Below are 16,526 nucleotides of genomic sequence, written 5' to 3'. Positions count from 1 at the left end.
GATCAGATTTGTCTCAAAGGTGCTTTCTGTGCTTTGACGCTGAATACAGTTCCCTTGAGGGTGAAATGTCTATTTTTTAAAGCTGGCCTCAAAGTGTCACAGAACCAGTGGTGTAAATCATGATCATAAATTAATACAAGTTCATTTTATTTTAAACATACTTTCCATAAATTCATGAAAGTATTCATCATATTAGACTGCAGTGTTGCTTGGTTTTACATTAGAGCTTTTATCCAATCAGAATTCAGCTAGCTAGTTGCCAGCGCTCTATGAACTATGAACCAACTGTGCAGTTTAACCAAGGAGGACATTCAGTTTTTAGACAGTTACGATAGCCAATCAGATCACGACTTGTTGACAGTAGCTCATCGTTACGGTAAACGTGACTGTGATTGGATGCTCACTTGTCACTCCCAAGTGAATATCCAATCACAAGTTGTGGTTTGCGGAAGCAGGAAGTGGCTACCAGAGAACCCACAAGGAAGGAGAGCCAAACGTTGATTAGGTGGCAGATAAGTATTTGCAATATCATGTTCAAGAATGACTTGTAAAGAAAAACTACATCTTGTGAGATGAGGTCGGCCCACCACGGAAGCTAGCCGAGCTGTACCGGCGGTGAAATGGTTTGCCCGCCACTTCCACTCCAATTAACCGACTACAAGCGGTACCCCTGACTTATACTTACTTTACTTAGTACAGTCTACAATAACACCAGAAATAGATTCTAGATTTGTCGCTAGTCGTTTTTTTTAAAGAGTATTAAAGAGTGACTGAAAGGATGCGGACACTGTATTGATCCATTGTGGTGAAGAAGGAGCTGAGCCGGAGGGCAAAGCTCTCAATTTACCCGCTTGTGAACCACTCCATGCGGCAGTAGGTCAGGATGGACTGTGGAGGCCCTGTAAACATTAACCAGCTGTGGGCTTGCTGCCGCCACCAGACTCTTCCCCGGTGGATTCGGGGACACTTGGCCTGGCGACCCACCACCAAGTCCTCCCTCTGCCCTCCCATGGCTTTTGAACTTGTTCTGTTTGTTTTTTTCTGGGGACATCTGGAATCTGACCTTAAGTGGGGGGAACTGTGATGATCCGTTGCCCGGATCATGTTTTGTTTTAGTTTAAGATTCCCTTAGTTCTGTTTAGCACCCCTGGGTTTGTGTTTCTTGGTTGCTCTGGGTGCTGATTATTTTCACCTGACTCTGATTAGTGGTCGGGACGCTCAGCTGCTCCCGGTCGCTAATCACAGAGCTATTTATTCCTGCCTTTCGCCACACTCAGTCTGGCTGTTTTGTTTGCTTCATGAAACAAGGTACGCTTGGTTATTCTAGTTATTCTTGATCCTTGTTCCTGTGCTAAGGTTCGCCATAGCTCCCCATGCTATTGGCACGCTTTTCTGTTTATTCTTGAATTTATGGAAAATAAATCATCTTCCTACCTGCACGCTGCCTGTGGAGTTCTGTCTGCATCTTGGGTAAATGATCCGCACATTACCATGCAACCCAGGCGTAACAGCTTTATTTTCCTGAGGAAGTAAAGGCACCGATGGGCAATCCTCCCCTGATAAGAGGCGTAGATGGACCAGGTGATGTCGGCTTAAATGTGTACTCCCAAGAAACCTGAAGATCTCCACCATCTTAACCTCCACTCCTGTAGTAGTTCTTTGGGATGTCCTTAATTCCCCAATAAGTTCCTTGGTTTTGTTGTGTTGATGTCCAAGTTGTTCTGGGAGCAGACCACCTGCCTTTAGGCTGACTCATCGTTATTCCTAATCAGTCCTACAACGGTGGCAAACTTGACAATGTTGTTTGTGAGATGGATTGGGGAACAGTCACTAGCTATGTGCACATGGACACCTTTAATCGGATTAAAAGCATAACTGGAATAAAAATGCTCCATGTAAACATGGTATTTGGAATATTCTGACCCGATCACACAGGTTTGAATCAAAATGTAATTCGGATCGAGACAGGTGGTTTATACCAATATTCGGATTGGAGCACATGAAAACACTTCTTCCGAAATTCGGGTTGAAATGATTCTTACTGTGCATTTCTTTGACGACCATATTTTGGACTAAATGCATTAGTCTCGGAATGAAACGGTTGTCTTGCTGCTGTCTCCCCTCCACACATGTACAGAAGTAGCGTTATATATTAAGTTTGTTGTTCTAAAAATAAGACTAGCAAAAACAAAAGTATGTTCTTGATTGTCATGTGTCGATGTAACAAAAGGAGTGATCCAGTTGTTGTCTGAACGAGCTGTTTTATTCAAGACCTTACAGCCATGCTAAGTGCTAACTACTAGCCTCAGTAAAATACACTGTACAGTGTCATGACATGAATACGCCAACTCATACATATCGCTACATAAATGGCAGGGAACAGCTCCATTTGAAAAAGAGAGATTAAACAAGAGTAGTGAACAAAAGAACAAAATATATAAATACGTGACGTCGGACAAGCAGAAATGCACAAAGCCATGTTTGTTTACAGTGGAAGTCATTGCTTTTTCACCGCAGTGAGCAAACTCGTCCAAAAGATGGCACCGTAGCGTATACCATATACCTAATACGGTATATGGTGCATAGCAAAGTAAAGTATTCGGATTTAAGGTGTGATGCATTAAATTGCATGTCATAATCGGATCATTTTTTCTAGGGTCCATGTACACAGGAACATTCTATTCCGAAATATGAACAGATGAAATACATTTTGCCCATGTGCACGGTGGCTACTGTTGAAGAGGGAGAAGAGGAGGGGCCAGAGTCCCTGTGGTGTTACAGTGTTTAGGTTGAGCTTGGAAAAAGTGAAATCTCCACATTCTGCAATTACAATATTTCTCACAACATATTAATTGCCATATGAATTACATTACAAATTATATTAATTGGGGTGGCTCGGCTCGGTTGGTAGAGTAGCCCTGCCAGCAACTGGAGGGTTCCAGGTTCGATTCCCGCTTCCGCCATTGTCGTCACTAGTCAAAATGAAATGTTTTATCCTGTAACGGTAGTACGTTTTTAGAATATAATTAGCAAATGCATGAAACATACAGAAAGTCAAGGCAACATTTCAGGCTTTCAATCTCTTTTAATCATTTCCACATTTTTTAATATGATTGGTTGAAATCAAGAATGAGAGAGTAAAGTAGGAGACTCTAAATTCAACATATGTTTAAAAAAAAAAAGAATGCCCAATTTGTATGACTACAAGCTCTGGCAAAAAATAAGGAATGACCAGACTTGTAGAAAAAAAATCAGAAAACAGAATGACACAACTTTCTGGCTTTGAGAAACACTAAAATAAATCAACAGTAACAGTTTACTTTTTTAGATAAAGCAGAGTGAAAACAAGTATGAGTCCTCAATTGATCAACACATGTAATCACCCTGTAAACTTTCATTTTCAAAGCTAACACCTGCATCAGATTAAATCTGTTAATTAGTCTGCCTTTAAAAAGGAGTTTGCACACCTCGGAGAGCTGTTGCACCAGGTGGATTAACATCAATCATGACACCAACATGGGATGTGAAACAAAGTAGAAATGTATCAAACTTCGTCAAGAAGTTAAATATTGCAAAATATGTTGATTGTTCAGAGTGATCTGTGTCTAAAATCTGGCCAAATACAAACATGGAAAGGTTGTCAAAGGCGAGCATACTGCTAGACCAAGGAAAGACTCAAATAGTCAAGACAGAAAACGTAACGCAATCCGTCTTGAAAACAGAAAATGCACAGTGAAGCAAAGAAAGAACACATTTACAGAAACTGCTGACACCGCCTGTGTCTGAACTGTAAGAAACCACTTCATAAAAATGGGATTTAAATAGAGAAAAGCTAAATGAAAGTCGTCATTAACATCTAAACAGAAAAAGACACGATTACAATGGCTAAGGAGAAACAATTTTGGACTATGGATGACTAGATGAAAGTTATATTCAGTGATGGTTTAATAATCTGCATCAGCTAAGGTGATGGTGCTGAAACTTTTGTGTGGTGGCTTTCCAATGAGATTTATAAAGGCTGCCTGAAAAAAACATGCAGATTTCCTCAGTCATTGGGCTGCATTTCAGGTAATGAAACTCAATCAATCAATCAATCACTATTTATTTGTATAGTCATGAATCACATGTGCCTCAAAGGGCTTCACAACCACACAGGCTTCCCCTGATCTCACCCAACATTCGGGCAAGAAAAACCTCTAAAAGCCCGAGATGGGAAAAAGTAGAAACCTTGGGAAGGAGTCGCAGATGTGGAGACCTCTTCCTGGGTGACCGACTGCAATGGATGCCCAGTGGGTACAGTACTTCAATTGTTACATTGGTGATAATATGGGAGTCAAGTCCATCGGGAAGCCAACAGAGGATTGCCAGTACATCTTCAATAAATGTAGAAGTTTACATTGACATTTTCTACACTTATCTTATTCCATCAGTCCATTTCAAGATGATCATGCATTTTACATATCATTCACTTACCATAGGGCAACAACTGTTTTGTGGGTCTTATTTATTTTCGACAGTTTCTTCTCCCCGTCATCTTTGTTGTAGCGGTGTAGCGTGCAAGGACGGGAGTGGAAGAAGTGTCAAAAGATGGAGCTAACTGTTTTAATGACATTCACACTTTACTTCAATCAATAACGGAGCAGCATCTCCTCATCCGTGGCTCACTAGTGCAACAACAACGCCCGAAATGTGTCCCGTGACTGGAATTCTCTAACAACTAAAGTTCCTTGAATGAATAATGTAAAGTCACTATACCGGTATGTTTTAGTTCTTTCATGGTGAGTTTACTGACAGATATAAGTAAGAACTTTACACTACTTTATATTAGAAATGGCAACAGTGGAGGATGAATGTCACATAACAAGAAGATAGAGAAAAAGAAGAAGCTTATCCACTACGGACTACAATGGCGGACGCGCGCACATTTTCAGGACTTATGCAGATCCCAAATACAGATCAGCAGGTACCAGAAGGTAAGAAAAGTTGCTTTTATATAATATTGTGAAACAAAACACCAGATAATATGTCTGCTATTAGGTGCCATTTTGTGGTCCTTATACACACACCATAGTAATACTCGTATGTTTAATCCGCCAACAATCCATCAAGCGGTGCGGCTTCATAGTTTACCCAAGTTGTACTAAAAACATTTTGACAGATTCTTCAGCGCCGTGTGTAATGTTCTATATTCTCAATGGAACATTTAAAGTTTTGGTGTTGTTTACTGGCGTCATCTTGTAGTTTATCTCTTATGTGTGACTGCCATCAACTGGTCACACTTTTCATTACACCGTGTACCAAATTAAATAGCTTCGAGGTCGGTAGGCACAACCAGAATTATGCTGTACATTAGGCGCACCGGGTTATAAGGCGCACTGTCAATTTTTGAGAAAATGAAAGGATTTTAAGTCCGAAAAGTACAGTACTTGAGGTCAATGTCATGGCCAGCAAATAGTCCAGATTGCAATCCATTTGTCATGACTTGGTCCTGGGGTTTAGTTTTTCTCAAAGGCAACGGAAAGATACATTTTTTTTATTACACTAATAAAGGACAAAAAAAAAGTACAAACGAAAAGTGCGCACAATGGCGGAGAACAAACTATGAAACCAAATGTAACCTATACGTACTACAAATTTAATGCAATACTGTATATACGGGGTTTTATGGGCTCAGAACAGAAGACTAGGGTTTTCGACTTGGAGAGAGAAGGCAGAGCTTAAACTGTAGTTTGCTTGACACCGTGTATTAGACCATTTGTGAGGGACAGCAGATATATACATACAATAAGTTGAATGGCCATTCAACATTAAATAAATCGGGACAACAGTGACTATATACATACATACAATTCAAATTTCATTAACTAATATTTCTGGATCTGAATAAATCTCAGTTCAGACTTAGAGTTCTTAGAAAAAAAAAGGATGGCAGTACAGCTCGTGTACTGCAGGTCAAAGATGGAAAAAAACAAATGTAAAGGGTCGGCTCGAGAGCCTCCTACCCGCCCAAACCGAACAGGTGGTGGGGTTTCTGGCTGGAATCCTCCAAGAATACTCCTTGGACTAGATGCTCCTTTCTTTAGCTCGCCATCAAAACAAGAGAAGCCTGGCCTGTGTAAGAGCCAGGAACATTCTTTTAAATCCATGTGTACACAACATATCTTCTTCCTCCATATTGTACAATATAAATCAATAACATCAAAATCACAATATGCAATAAAATGTCAAAATAACTATTAGCAGCATCAGTGCACTAAACATGCTTATTATCAAAACACATTTAAAAGTACATTTAACACACAAATAGTTATCAAAAGGTTTAATTGTATACAGACGATTGATAATATGCTACAAAGACTGTTGCAATGAAAACAATCGAAGAGGGATAAATGCTAACTGTGCTATGTTCATAAATATGGACTCACCAACAGCTTAATGAGAGAGAGAAAAACTCCGGCGCTGGTAGTCGGCTCTATAAAGTTACAAATGAGGCATTTTAGTTTCTACTTAGTTAGCACAATATTCCAGGTAAAAACGAGGATTAAAAACCTACCTCGAGCAAACAATCGATCTGTCAGCTGGCAACTTCCTGCTACCGGCTTATAAGCCCAGCTAATTGGACCGCGGCAGTCACGTGACCAGGAAGCACGCACAGCGCTCAAAGAGTAACTAGTAAGCAAGAGCATACCAGTCAAATACAAAAAGGTATAAATTTGGCACCTGCGTTACACAAACACTTGCACAAAGGCAAAAACTATGAACAACAAAAAACACTAACTGTGGCAATAATAAACAAAACTTACTTGGCTTGGACAAAAGCAGCAGCATGAAGGATGGACATGAAAAAAGTGTCAGAAATGTACAGAGCATAAATGTGAGGTGTCACCCCAAGACAAACTGAAAACAATGAACTTAAATACTACAGACATGATTAACGGAAACAGGTGCGTGACTCAAAATGTGAAACAGGTGCGTGACGTTACAGGTGAAAACTAATGGGTTGCTATGGTGACAAACAAGAGTGCACAATGAGTCCAAACGTGGAACAGGTGAAACTAATGGGGTAATCATGGAAACAAGACAAGGGAGTGAAAAGCCAGAAACTAAAGAGTCCAATAACTAAACAAAACATGACTAAAACAAAACATGATTACACAGACATGACACCATTTGAGAATCTTTGGCGGAAATTGTAGAAAATGGTCCATGACAAGACTCTAACCAGCAAAGCTGATCTGACAACAGCAACCAGAGAAAGTTGGAGCAAGATGGATTAAGACGACTGTTAAGTCCATACCTCAGGTGGTGCAACAAAGTACTCCATATCCCACACCCCGGATTGTAAATAATGTAAATAATTCAAATGATTCAATGTATATACTCTGATGATTATCTTGTGTGATGACTGTATTATGATGTTAGTATATATTTGATAGTATATATCTCAATCATGAATCAATTTAAGTGGACCCGACTTAAACAAGTTGAACAATTTATTGAGGTGTTACCATTTAATGGTTAATTGTACGGAATATGTACTGTACTGTGCAATCTACTAATAAAAGTCTCAATCAATCAATCAATGCTGCAGTGTTGTTTGTTTTTATGATTCCATCATTTTTTACTCCGCTTGATCCAAAAACTGTAACTTACCACTACAATTTATTTTTTTGGACATTTTTTAGTGTTTCTTCACGCCAGGAGTTGCCATTTGAAGCGACCATCATTTTGTGTCATGTCTGTTATCTGTTTTTTTTCCCCCTCCAAAATTAAACAACCATAAGGAACATCCTAAAATCCAAACCTGCATTCCTGTAGAACATCAATTTCCTGAGGGCAAGGGCCAGCACTCTCTGGAAAGCTTGTGATGGACATGTGCACTATTGAAGCTGTCGAAGGGCATATTTCCTTTAGTAGAATAATCCTCTAAAGGATTCTGTTACCATGCTAGCTCACAATCATATAAGAAAATGGTACAGGGTATAATTGACCACATTGAAACTACTCAAATATAATATTGCATGTAATTGATTTTTGGTTTATGAGTTGAATAAACATGAATGTGACAGAATCAGTGTTGGGATGTTTCCTAATTAGTTGAGCTGAAAAGATGCAAAGTAAACGGTGGAAGGAACTGTGTCTGCATTATTCTTTCTCCCAAAGCCTTCTAAAAAGGTGAAATGTTTGACTTTCTGTGAAGTTTCACAGAAATAGGGTTTGATGTTTTTGTTTGATTCCCGCGTGTTTAGAACCGTTGGTGAAAATAGGACACAGTTCTCATCTGAAAGTGCTGAGAAGCTCAAAGCATCAATGTTACATGACTTGTGATGAGGACCAGAATAGTGTTTGGTGTATGATTGATGCCCCAGTGCTGTTCATCAACAGCTGCACCAAGTACAACACACAAACACACTGAAGTTGTCACCTTGTGTAAATGGTCAAATACAACAAATCCTTTTCAACTTATATTCAATTGAATAGACTGCAAAGACAAGATATTTCATGTTCACACTGAGAAACAAGTAAATAATCATGAAGTTAGAATTTAATGGCAACACACTCAGTAAAGGTTTGGGAACTGAGGAGACACATTTTTGAAGTGGAATTCTTTCCCATTCTTGCTTGATGTACAGCTTAAGTTGTTCAACAGTCTCCCTTCTCATATTTTAGCCTTCACACATTTTCAATGTCTGGACTACGGGCAGGCCAGTCTAGTACCCGCACTCTTTTACTATGAAGCCACGCTGTTGTAACACGTGGCTTGACATTGTCTTGCTGAAATAAGCAGGGGCGTCCATGATAACGTTGCTTGGATGGCAACATATGTTGCTCCAAAACCTGTATGTACCTTTCAGCATTAATGGTGCCTTCACAGATGTGTAAGTTACCCATGTCTTGGCCACTAATACACCCCCATACCATCACACATGCTGCCTTTTACACTTTCACCCTAGAACAGTCCCCATGGTTCTTTTCCTCTTTGGTCCGGAGGACACCACGTCCACAGTTTCCAAAAATAATTTGAAATGTGGACTCATCAGACCACAGAACACGTTTCCACTTTGCATCAGTCCATCTTAGATGAGCTCGGGCCCAGCAAAGCTGGCAGCGTTTCTGGGTGTTGTTGATAAATGACTTTGGTTTTGCATAGTAGAGTTTTAACTTGCACTTACAGATGTAGCGACCAACTGTAGTTACTGACAGTGGTTTTCTGAAGTGTTCCTGAGCCCATGTGGTGATATCCTTTACACACTGATGTGGCTTTTTGATGCAGTACAGCCTGAGGGATCCAAGGTGTGTAATATCATGGCTTACGTGCAGTAATTTCTCCAGATTGTCTGAACCCTTTGATGATATTACGGAGCGTAGATGGTGGAATCCCTAAATTCCTTGTTGAGAAATGTTGTTCTTAAACAATTTGCTCAGGCATTTGTTGACAAAGTGGTGACCCTCGCCCCGTCCTTGTTTGTGAATGAGTGAACGTTTCATGGAAGCTGCTTTTATAGCCAATCATGGCACCCACCTGTTCCCAATTAGCCTGTTCACTTGTAGGATGTTCCAAATAAGTCTTTGATGAGCATTCCTCAACTTTCTCACTCTTTTTTGCCACTTGTGCCAGCTTTTTTGAAACATGTTGCAGGCATCAAATTCCAATGAGCTAATATTTGCAAAAAAGAAGAAAGTTTCTCAGTGTGAAGATGAAATATCTTGTCTTTGCAGTCTATTCAATTGAATATAAGTTGAAAAGGATTTGTTGTTATTGACCATTTACACAAGGTGACAACTTCACTGCTTTTGGGCTTTGTAGTTTGCATGTGCTGATTAGCGTGTGCTATTTGGATCTTAGTAAATCCCCCCCAATATATAAGGCTATTCCTTCCAGTATATATGTTGTTGCCACTAAATGTATTGTAAATCTGTCCAGCCTTTCAAAGGTTCCTTGGAAAAAAGGATGTGTCCGTGGAGTTGGAGGAAGTCCATGCAGAGGCACGAGCTCAGGAAAGTCTCCAGACGGTCTCACCATTGCAGCTGCTGAAGAACCGGGCAGTTCGCTGGCAGCTCATCACCGCCATGGTCACCATGGCTTGCTACCAGCTGTGTGGCCTCAACGCTGTAAGATATACGCCGCCTTTCACTTTCACTTTCATCTTGGCAGTCGTCTGCCTGGCTGGGTTTAACCACTTCTTCTTCATCTACTACTTCTTTTGCAATATCAACCCTCTACCTTCCTACCTATCCACCTACCTGGCTACCTAGGTTTGTTTTTAATAAGTGGATAGGCAGAGTATTAAAAGGACCCAATCATGCAAAAGCAACTTTTCTTACCTATTTGTTCCTGCTAGGGTTGTACGCTGTACCGGTACTAGTATAGTATTGCGCTACTAATGAATCAAAAACGGTACTATACTCTGTTTGAAAAGTACCCGTTTGCCTTTTTTTTTTTACAGACATGACGGCGCGTCGTCACATGGTGACATTGCTGCTTTTAGGAGCAGAGGAGCATGTTGGGCGGCGCACACACACAGAGTACTTACAAGCAGACACAGTGTGTAGACAGAAAAGGGAGAATGGACACATTTTGGTGTAAAAAGTCAAGATAAAGATGAAACACCCTCAGGAAGAGCTGCTTTAACACATGGCTAGCTTGTTTTAGCTACTTCTAAATCACTAATCCTGGCCTCCATGGCGACAAATAAAGTACGTTTCTTACAAGTATCATTATCACTGCAGGACGAGGAATAGCTAAACATGCTTCACTACACACCGTAAGAGGATACAATAGCTCACAATGTAAACAAATGCCATGAGTGGATCTACACCTGACATCCACTGTAATGATACCAAGTACAATAGTCGATACTACTATGATTACATCTATATTTTTTATTGTCACAAAATCTTTTTTCTTTAAAAATGGATATTATGTTTATAAAGTCAGTAAATATGTCCCTGGACACATGAGGACTTTGAATATGACCAATGTATGATCCTGTAACTACTTGGTATCACATCCATACCTAAATGTGTGGTATCATCCAAAACTAATGTCAAGTATCAAAGAAGAGAAGAATAGGTGATTATTACATTTGAACAGAAGTGTAGATAGAACATGTTCAAACAGAAAATAAGCAGATTTTAACAGTAAATGAACAAGTAGATTAATAATATTATTTTACAGTTTGTCCCTCATAATGTGTAGAAAATAATAGGTGTATAAATGACACAATATGTTACTGCATACGACTAATTAGGAGTCTTTGTTTGTTTACTTACTACTAAAAGACAAGTTGTCTAGTATGTTCAACATTTTATTTAAGGACTAAATTATTTTTCGATTGCAATAAGAAACATATGTTGTTGTTTTTGTGGTGCCCCTTACTTAGAAAAGTATCGATACCGGTACCAAGATATTGGTATCGAGACAACCCTAGTGCACAATAAAAGCAAGAATGCCAAAAAACTACAAAACATTTTGGCCGGGTGGGTGTGAATACTTACTGAGCGTCATTTGCATCTAACAACCTGCGCCTCTCAAAAAGAAGCATTTTAAAAGGCCTTTAAAAATAGATCTGTAAGACCAAGTCTAGGCACATTTTGCACCAAAGAACCTCCATTACATGTTTTGTAGACCACAAGGAGGTAGAAACAAAATCATGACATGACCCCTTTAAGAAACACCAAAGTCAATCCTTGATGTGTGCTGTTACAGATCTGGTACTACACCTTGATGTGTGCTGTTACAGATCTGGTACTACACCTTGATGTGTGCTGTTACAGATCTGGTACTACACCTTGATGTGTGCTGTTACAGATCTGGTACTACACCTTGATGTGTGCTGTTACAGATCTGGTACTACACCTTGATGTGTGCTGTTACAGATCTGGTACTACACCTTGATGTGTGCTGTTACAGATCTGGTACTACACCAACGGAATCCTGCGGGAAGCAGGCTTTGCTGAGAACCTTCTCCCATACATAACGCTCAGCACGGGAGCTGTAGAGACTCTGGCAGCTATCGTCTCTGTGAGTATCAGCTTCTTCCATTTGGACAATCTCCAGCATAATATTGCATTTGTCATCATTCCATCAAATTTGTATTACTCCACAAACGTATGTTTTAACATTGTAAATGACTTGAAAGGTGCCCTGCCAATATCAATCAATCAATCAATGTTTATTTATATAGCCCTAAATCACAAGTGTATCAAACGGCTGCACAAGCCACAACGACATCCTCGGTATAAAGCCAATAATGCTGAATAATTCAGTACCTTTGAAGTTTAGGAGTGGAAGTAGCCAACACCGCATTACAAGATTTCATTTATTCTTTTCTTTATTGCGTTTGTGTTTCAACCACTTTACTAACATTTCCCCAAAGAAACAAGAAAATACCCTAAATGTGCTTTGTAGAGCAACTTTGTTGCCATAATCCCGAAACAAAGATGTGAGAGAGTTTCCAGAAACCCACCTGGCCACACTTGTTTCTAACATCCTACAAGTCTCTCAGATCAAGCCACACTTATTTCTAACATCCTACAAGTCTCTCGGATCAAGCCACACTTGTTTCTAACATCCTACAAGTCTCTCAGATCAAGCCACACTTGTTTCTAACATCCTACAAGTCTCTCAGATCAAGCCACACTTGTTTCTAACATCCTACAAGTCTCTCAGATCAAGCCACACTTGTTTCTAACATCCTACAAGTCTCTCAGATCAAGCCACACTTGTTTCTAACATCCTACAAGTCTCTCAGATCAAGCCACACTTGTTTCTAACATCCTACAAGTCTCTCAGATCAAGCCACACTTGTTTCTAACATCCTACAAGTCTCTCGGATCAAGCCACACTTGTTTCTAACATCCTACAAGTCTCTCGGATCAAGCCACACTTGTTTCTAACATCCTACAAGTCTCTCAGATCAAGCCACACTTGTTTCTAACATCCTACAAGTCTCTCGGATCAAGCCACACTTGTTTCTAACATCCTACAAGTCTCTCAGATCAAGCCACACTTGTTTCTAACATCCTACAAGTCTCTCAGATCAAGCCACACTTGTTTCTAACATCCTACAAGTCTCTCAGATCAAGCCACACTTGTTTCTAACATCCTACAAGTCTCTCAGATCAAGCCACACTTGTCTCTAACATCCTACAAGTCTCTCAGATCAAACCACACTTGTTTCTAACATCCTACAAGTCTCTCAGATCAAGCCACACTTGTTTCTAACATCCTACAAGTCTCTCGGATCAAGCCACACTTGTTTCTAACATCCTACAAGTCTCTCAGATCAAGCCACACTTGTTTCTAACATCCTACAAGTCTCTCAGATCAAGCCACACTTGTTTCTAACATCCTACAAGTCTCTCAGATCAAGCCACACTTGTTTCTAACATCCTACAAGTCTCTCAGATCAAGCCACACTTGTCTCTAACATCCTACAAGTCTCTCAGATCAAACCACACTTGTTTCTAACATCCTACAAGTCTCTCAGATCAAGCCACACTTGTTTCTAACATCCTACAAGTCTCTCGGATCAAGCCACACTTGTTTCTAACATCCCACAAGTCTCTCAGATCAAGCCACACTTGTTTCTAACATCCTACAAGTCTCTCAGATCAAGCCACACTTGTTTCTAACATCCTACAAGTCTCTCGGATCAAGCCACACTTGTTTCTAACATCCTACAAGTCTCTCAGATCAAGCCACACTTGTTTCTAACATCCTACAAGTCTCTCAGATCAAGCCACACTTGTTTCTAACATCCTACAAGTCTCTCAGATCAAGCCACACTTGTCTCTAACATCCTACAAGTCTCTCAGATCAAGCCACACTTGTTTCTAACATCCTACAAGTCTCTCAGATCAAGCCACACTTGTTTCTAACATCCTACAAGTCTCTCAGATCAAGCCACACTTGTTTCTAACATCCTACAAGTCTCCCAGATCAAGCCACACTTGTTTCTAACATCCTACAAGTCTCTCAGATCAAGCCACACTTGTTTCTAACATCCTACAAGTCTCTCGGATCAAGCCACACTTGTTTCTAACATCCTACAAGTCTCTCGGATCAAGCCACACTTGTTTCTAACATCCTACAAGTCTCTCAGATCAAGCCACACTTGTTTCTAACATCCTACAAGTCTCTCAGATCAAGCCACACTTGTCTCTAACATCCTACAAGTCAAATGTTTCCATGGCAGTGAAATGAAACAAGGACTTGAAAGATGTCCTTCAGGCATGTTGTGGCTCTTCTTTCAAGCTGCCTGGCCATGGACAGGTCATTGGGACCGCCCTTGATGGACGGCGGACTGATCGATATAGAAACATTGGTCACATGTCAGCTTTCTTTCATTTGTCACAGCTCTAGACCACATCTTGTGGAGAACCAGCGTCCTCTCAGGAGGACATGACATGACATTCCTTTATTTCAAACATGAATACACTTCACATATTTCCAGCTTGTCCGAAAAGGAGTAAGAACAGCCGATTAATCCGACCTCTTTTTGTTTAAAAGCAATTTCTCACACATTTGTTTGTACTTCATCTGTAACACAAGCAGTGGATTAACAAATAAATAAATGGGCAAGTAAATAAATACATGATAAATAAGGTTCGCATTAACAAATAGTTACCGTCTTTTCCGGACTATAAGAGATACATGTAGACTACAATATGATGGCAGTCACACATAAGAGATACATGTAGACTACAATATGATGGCAGTCACACATAAGAGATACATGTAGACTGCAATATGATGGCAGTCACACATAAGAGATACATGTAGACTGCAATATGATGGCAGTCACACATAAGCGATACGTGTAGACTGCAATATGATGGCAGTCACACATAAGAGATACATGTAGACTGCAATATGATGGCAGTCACACATAAGAGATACGTGTAGACTGCAATACGATGGCAGTCACACATAAGAGATACGTGTAGACTGCAATATGATGGCAGTCACACATAAGCGATACGTGTAGACTGCAATATGATGGCAGTCACACATAAGAGATACATGTAGACTGCAATATGATGGCAGTCACACATAAGAGATACATGTAGACTGGAATATGATGGCAGTCACACGTATGGGATACGTGTAGACTGCAATATGATGGCAGTCACACATAAGACATACATGTAGACTGCAATATGATGGCAGTCACACATAAGAGATACATGTAGACTGCAATATGATGGCAGGCACACATAAGAGATACGTGTAGACTGCAATATGATGGCAGTCACACATAAGAGATATGTGTAGACTGCAATATGATGGCAGTCACACATAAGCGATACGTGTAGACTGCAATACGATGGCAGTCACACATAAGAGATACATGTAGACTGCAATATGATGGCAGTCACACATAAGAGACATGTGTATTCTGCAATATGATGGCAGTCACACATAAGAGATACGTGTAGACTGCAATATGATGGCAGTCACACATAAGAGATACATGTAGACTGCAATATGATGGCAGTCACACATAAGAGATACGTGTAGACTGTAATATGATGACAGTCACACATAAGAGATACGTGTATTCTGCAATATGATGGCAGTCACACATAAGAGATATGTGTAGACTGCAATATGATGGCAGTCACACGTATGGGATACGTGTAGACTGCAATATGATGGCAGTCACACATAAGACATACATGTAGACTGCAATATGATGGCAGTCACACATAAGAGATACATGTAGACTGCAATATGATGGCAGGCACACATAAGAGATACGTGTAGACTGCAATATGATGGCAGTCACACATAAGAGATATGTGTAGACTGCAATATGATGGCAGTCACACATAAGAGATACGTGTAGACTGCAATATGATGGCAGTCACACATAAGAGATACGTGTAGACTGCAATATGATGGCAGTCACACATAAGAGATACATGTAGACTGCAATATGATGGCAGTCACACATAAGAGATACTTGTAGACTGCAATATGACTCAAGTTAACAACACCAACATTGAAAATATAGAACATTACACACAGCCCTCAAAAATCTATGAAAATGTTTTAGTAGGACTTTGGTAAGCTATGAAGCCACACCGCTTGATGGATTGTACTGTGCTTCAACATAGGAGTATTATTATGGTGTGTGTATAAGGTAAGACATATTATCTGCTGTTTTGTTTCACAATATTATGCAAAAGCAACTTTTCTTACCTTCTGGTACCTGCTGATCTGTATTTGGGATCTGCATAAGTCCTGCAAAATTGCGTGAGTTTGCCTTTGTAGTCTGTGTTGACACCGTAGTGGATAATCTTCTTCTTTTTCTCTATCTTCTTGTTATGTGACATTCATCCTCCACTGTTGCCATTTCTAATATAAAGTAGTGTAAAGTTCTTACTTATATCTGTCAGTAAACTCACCATGAAAGCACTAAAACATACCGGTGTAGTGACTTTACATTATTCACCCAAGGAACTTTAGTTATTAGAGGCATAATTTAATAAACAGACATTTTGTCTATTCAGCAACA

At 39.9% G+C, this 16,526-nt stretch overlaps 1 protein-coding gene across 4 annotated transcripts in view; it reads left to right on the top strand.

Annotated features, from left to right (window-relative positions):
• The window catches only part of slc2a9l2 (solute carrier family 2 member 9, like 2), a 157,240-nt gene that overhangs the window by 107,852 nt on the left and 32,862 nt on the right, over window positions 1-16,526 (top strand). For all 4 annotated transcript variants that reach the window (XM_061932404.2, XM_061932405.2, XM_061932406.2 and 1 more), the window contains 2 exons: window positions 9,926-10,113; window positions 11,915-12,025. In XM_061932404.2, coding sequence (XP_061788388.1) covers window positions 9,926-10,113; window positions 11,915-12,025 — 299 coding nt within the window. The remainder of the gene's footprint in view (window positions 1-9,925; window positions 10,114-11,914; window positions 12,026-16,526) is intronic.

The sequence above is a fragment of the Nerophis lumbriciformis genome, linkage group LG38, assembly GCF_033978685.3.
Source record: "Nerophis lumbriciformis linkage group LG38, RoL_Nlum_v2.1, whole genome shotgun sequence".
Taxonomy (NCBI): domain Eukaryota; kingdom Metazoa; phylum Chordata; class Actinopteri; order Syngnathiformes; family Syngnathidae; genus Nerophis; species Nerophis lumbriciformis.
This window is presented reverse-complemented; position numbering and strand designations above follow the sequence as displayed.